This window comes from Cebus imitator, unplaced genomic scaffold (genome assembly GCF_001604975.1).
Source record: "Cebus imitator isolate Cc_AM_T3 unplaced genomic scaffold, Cebus_imitator-1.0 Scaffold101, whole genome shotgun sequence".
NCBI classification, from domain to species: Eukaryota; Metazoa; Chordata; class Mammalia; order Primates; family Cebidae; genus Cebus; species Cebus imitator.
The window spans coordinates 2,001,179-2,007,007 of NW_016107416.1; the positions used below are offsets into that span (position 1 = coordinate 2,001,179).

The 5,829-nt window shown below is 37.1% G+C and overlaps 1 protein-coding gene across 1 annotated transcript in view; it reads left to right on the plus strand.

Moving 5' to 3' along the window:
- Nucleotides 1–5,829, plus strand: part of BMPR2 (bone morphogenetic protein receptor type 2) — a 180,319-nt gene that overhangs the window by 157,200 nt on the left and 17,290 nt on the right. Inside the window, exon 10 of the mRNA XM_037741502.1 lies at nt 182–318. Coding sequence (XP_037597430.1) covers nt 182–318 — 137 coding nt within the window. The remainder of the gene's footprint in view (nt 1–181; nt 319–5,829) is intronic.

The window sequence follows — 5,829 nt, forward strand, 5'->3', positions numbered from 1 at the left end:
AATTATTAAACCTACAACAAGGTCTCTTTAGGATCTCCAAATTTGCCTGAAGGGGTTAAAAAAAAAAAAAAAGATTGTGACACAGTTTTTTTGCTCACTTAGTATCAGAAATACCCTTGCTATTCTATCATTTATGGTAACTGGAAATTTTATTCTGTCATTTTTTTCTACAAATACACAGGGGAATCCGTACCAGAGTACCAGATGGCTTTTCAGACAGAGGTTGGAAACCATCCCACTTTCGAGGATATGCAGGTTCTTGTGTCTAGAGAAAAACAGAGACCCAAGTTCCCAGAAGCCTGGAAAGAAAATAGCCTGGTAAGAAAAGACTAAGTTATTAAAGAGAAGACTTATGACTGAATATATTTTAATGTTGTTTGAGGCAAAAATAGATAATGTTAATTGTTTTTGGAGTTGCCTAATGCCAGAAATCCAACTTGATTTTTATGATGCTATACATTTTCAAATTTTTCAATATGAAAAAAGTCACAGTTTTTGGTTCCGTTTTGTTTTTCTCCAAGCATAAAATACTATTTAGAGAGAATAACTAATGTTTCTTAAGTTTGCCAGATTGAATAACAGCTGGATTAATTAACATATTAATATTTTAGTCATTATTGAAATTTCTTCTTATTCTCTTGAGAATAATACCAAAAATGTTAAGTAGTACAGGCATACATAATCAGTGGCTAATGAAAATTTAGGCTAGACCTGAAGAAAACCAAGGTGTAACCTATGAATTCTGCTTATTAAAAATATAATTCACAACAATGAAATATCTTCAGAGGCTCCTGCCATTTGAGTAAGTTGTTGTTACATCACTGAAAACATCTTACAAATTCACATATATACACTCATATAATTTTTAAACATAAATAGGATCATCTAATTATCCACTATCACTTCTGAAGCTTATTTCTTAAAGACTTTTTTTAATGTCAGTACCTCTAGATGTATATGTTTCTCTCCATTTGGTCAGTATTCTATTGATAAAATCATATAATCATCCTATTGAATGATATATCATAATTATTATATTAAAAGGGGAAAAACTACCTCTTTCTACTATCGCTCTCCATAAGTAACTCCCTTTAGTAATCTTTTTTTTCTCTTCCAAAGATTACCATTATAACTTCAAATACTCTATTCTTAAGTTATCTCTCATTTACTGTCTCCCAGTTTGTAATATTCTATTATTAAATGATATATGTTTTGTCTGTAAATTCATCTAATATTTAAACAAAATAATGAGAAATTTGTAGAATTATGATTATAAAAGCACTCACTGCACAACAAAGTATTGTGCTTGGATTTATAAGGAATAAAAATTCTATATTAGTTACTAAAATCTCCCCTGCTGCTTTGGGGAGAGTGTTTCAAGTTATCATCCATCACTTGAGCCCAGGAGTTTGAGGCTGCAGTGAGCTATGATCACACCACTGCCCTCCAGCCTGAGCAAGACCCTGTCTCCTTAAAAAAAATATGATCAAGTCCCAGCTGTTCAGGAGGCTAAGGCAGAATTGCTTGAATCCAGGAAGTAGAGGTTGCAGTGAGCTGAGATCACCCCACTGCACTCCAGCCTGGGTGGCAGAACGAGACTGCATCTAAAAAAAAAAGGTGCATTGGCTTGTCGTGCCTGTAATCCCAACACTTTGGGAGGCTGAGGTGGGTGGATCATGAGGTCAGGAGTTCAAGACTAGCCTGACCAACATGATGAAACCCGTCTCTACTAAAAATATAAAAATTAGCAAGGCATGGTGGTAGGCGCCTGTAATCCCAGCTACTCAGGAGACTGAGGCAGGAGAATCGTTTGAACCTGAATGTGGAGGTTGCAGTGTGCTCAGATTGCGCCACTGCACTCTAGCCTAGGCAACAGAGCGAGATTATATCTCAAAAAAAAAAAAAAAAAAAATTGCCTGCATGCGGTGGCTCACACCTGTAATTCCAGCACTTTGGGAGGCTGAGGTGGGCGGATCACGAGGTCAAGAGATTGAGACCATCCTGGCCAACATGGTGAAACCCCGTCTCTACTAAAAAAATACAAAAATTAGCTGGTCATGGTGGCATGCACCTGTAGTCCCAGCTACTCAGGAGGCTGAAGCAGGAGAATTGCTTGAACCCGGGAGGCAGAGGTTGCAGTGAGCCAAGATCGTGCCACTGCACTTCAGCCTGGTGCCCGGCGACAGGAGGAGACTCTGTCTCAAAAAAGAAAAAGTCGTCATCAAATGATTTCTTTTTTATTTCTTGTCATCTTTCTTTTTCTTGTTTTTAGGTTCTACTCAGGAGCAACATTAAAAATCTCATGTCATTCTCTTTCCTTAAATGATTATTTCTTTGATGAAGTTCCTCCTTAAGTAATATGTATTAGTATGTGGATGGTGGTAAACATTATGAATCCTTGCATGTTTAAAAATGTTTTTATCTTGCCCTCACACTCATGTAATAATTTGGCTGGATAATAGTTTCAGTATCAAAATTGTTTTGCTCACAACTTTGAAACTACTACTCCATCATTCTCTAGCGTACAATCTCCGTGTGTTCTAGGCTCTAGTCTCCAGTCTATTGAGAATTTCAGTGCCGTCCTGAGTCATTCCATTGCATTTTTTTGTTATATTTTTGTTTTATCCTCTTAATTTTTTTTCTCTATAAGCTTTTAAGACTTTATCACGAGAATTGTGAAATTTCACCTTGATGTATGTAGGCATGGATCTTTTCACACACTTTGGCTTGGCACTGGATAGGTTTTCAGTTTGAAAATTCAGAGGAATTTTATTTTTTCTCTCTCTCTCTTTTGTTTTTTTGAGACAGAATTGCTCTATTGCTCTATTGCTCTGGCTAGAGTATAGTGGTGTGATCATGGCTCACTGCAGCCTTGAACTCCTTGGCTTAAGCTATTCTTCTTTAGCCTCCTGAGTAGCTGAGACTTCATATGAATACCACTGTGCCTGGCTTTCTTTATTTTTTGTAGAGACAGGGTCTTGCTGTGTTTCCCAGGCTGGTCTCAAACTCCTGAATTCAAGCAAGTCCTCCTACCTCATCTTCTCAAAGTGCTAAGATTACAGGCATGAGCCATCATGCCTGGCCTCGTATTATTTTTTAAATTATCTCTTAAACTTTCAATTCCTCCTCCTGGAATTCCCAGTAGACAAATATCGTACCACCTGACGTTCTAGGAATCAATTTTTTCTTGTGTTTTCCACTTTTTCCTCCCCTCTGTTTTCCTTTTCTTTCCTTTTTTTGGAGACATTTTCTTGCCCTGTTGCCCAGGCTGGAGTGCAGTGGCAGGATCTCAGCTCACTGCAAGCCTCAGCCTCTCAAGTAGTTTGTATTTTTAGTAGAGATGGGGTTTCACCACGTTGACCGGGCCGGTCTTAAACTCCTGATCTCAAGTGATCCACCCAACCCAGCCTCCCAAAGTACTGGGATTACAGGCATGAGCCAGCACACCTGGCCTCCCCTACTACATTTTTCAAGATTTACCCAGCTTTACCTTCAAATGACTCATTTAGTTTTTACTTTTCTTATATCAGTTATCTATTAATTAAAGTTTTAGCTTCTACAATCACGTTTATATTTCCAGAAACTCTTGTTTGCCTTTTCCATAGCAATCTGTTCTTATTTTCAATATGTAATAAAAGTGATTCATTCTGAAGGTGTTATTATTAACAAATTAATTTTCTTGGCTATAAAGAACAAAAAGTGAAAAAATAAGTAACTTAAATGTTTTTACTATATATTTTCACATTTCAATTTTAGATTGTCTTAGTAGAACTAGAATAGTATTTCCATTTTGGATCCTGACTTAAGTGGAGTGATGTCATGTCAGAGAAAGGCTAGAGAGACATTATATGTTTCCATACAGATTTAGAATGAGCACTGTCTTCATTGGTTATATTTGTCAGTAGGTTACTTTCAAGTTCGGCTTCTGTTTGAGTCAGATTGAAATCTTCTTTGAGTATGTGGCAATTGAAGAGCATGTTGTCAAGCACATATGTCCAAAATTGCTTCCAAACTACAGTCCCTGCTATGGGAACTGAGACAGATCTTTAAGAGGTCTCTGACAGCAGGTGAGAGGCTGAATACTAGAATTCATCAGAGGTGCCAGTCTCACAATAGAGTATTCCTAAAAGAAAATCTGTTTGCAAAATTTTATTCTGGTAAAATACAACCTCATCTTCCTTAAATTGTTTTATTTCACCGGTAAAAATGGGAACTATTATTTTGAAATACCTCTTGGCAACCCTATTGTTATGGGATATGCATCATATGCATATTTACCTGAAAACTTTTTACTTCCAGTATGGAGTAGGTTGCCAAGTAAGGGATTCATAATACTTGGTTCACTTCCAGTGAATCCATTTAATTCTAATGTGCTACAGTCAGTAAACTGCTTCTCTGAAGTGACAGTCCAATGCTAGAGTTAGGTAGCAAGTACATAGTTTATAAAAAGAGAGAAATGCAGCTATGTTTAAAGAAGGCATTATTGCTTTCATAGTTGCACTGAGATGAAGAAACATTCTTTTAGTAGTAAAACTCAAAATCTTTCAAATATTAATGAATATAAAAACTAGTTTTATTTTATAAACTGCCAGGGACTCAAACATAGATTAGTCAATAAAGAGGGGAAGAATAGTTTCCTAATAAAAATGAAAGCATAGAAAATAGTCTAAAGGAATACATGAAAATGTTAAACCCTAGTTATCTCTGAATATTGGGTTCATAAATGACTTTTTCTTTTTTTTTATTTGTTTTTTTCCCTTTTTTCTTCATTTCATAAATGACTTTTTATTCCTATATGTTTCAGAATTTACAGTAAAAATGAACTGCTTTAACAATCACATACACACAGTTGTTTGTTTGTTCTTTTGAGACAGAGTCTCCCTCTCTCACCCAGGCTGGAGTGCAGTGGCGCAGTCTCAGCTCACTGTAACCTTTGCCTGCCAGGTTCAAGCGATTCTTCTGCCTCACCCCTCTGAGTAGCTGGAACTACAAGTGCGAGTAACCACGCTCGGCTAATTTTTGTATTTTTAATAGAGATGGAGTTTCACTATGTTGTCCAGACTGATCTCGAACTCCTGAACTCGTGATCCTGCCGCCTTGGCCTCCCAAAGTGCTCCAATTACGGGCGTGAGCCACCGCACCTGGCCAGTTTTGGTTTTTTGTTTATTTGTGTTTTGTAGAGACAGAGTCTCACTATGTTGCCAAGACTGGTCTTAAATTCCTGGCCATAAGCAATCCTTCTAGGTTGGCCTCCCAGAGTGCCAGGATTGTAGTCATGAGCCAACATGCCTGGCCCCCACATACAGTTTAAGGCTTTTGTTTTATATTAAAATATTTTAAACTGGTAAAACAAAAAATTATAGGCCACGTTTATTTTAAAGTAGCTTTTTTCCTCCTACATAATATGTTCAGCTATAATTTGTTTAACTGTACTACCATTCTTCGTGTTTTCCATTCTTTCACAGTTTTTTTGTTTTTGTCACCCATACTATAGTGCAGGGGGACAGTAGTAGCTCACTGTAGCCTCAAAATCCTAAAGTGCTGGGATTATAGTTATGAGCCCCCAGCCTCTTTTCCAAACATTTATACTCCATTTCTTAGTCTGTCTTGAATTCTTTCTTTCCCCTGTTAAAATCACTTGTCTGGCTTTTCTTTATTCCTTAGTGTTAGTTTTGTATAACCTCTTTTAATCAATAGTTTTCCTGTAATCCCAGCACTTTGGGAGGCCGAGGCGGGTGGATCACGAGGTCAAGAGATCGAGACCATCCTGGTCAACACGGTGAAACTCTGTCTCTACTAAAACTACAAAAAATTAGCTGGGCATGGTGG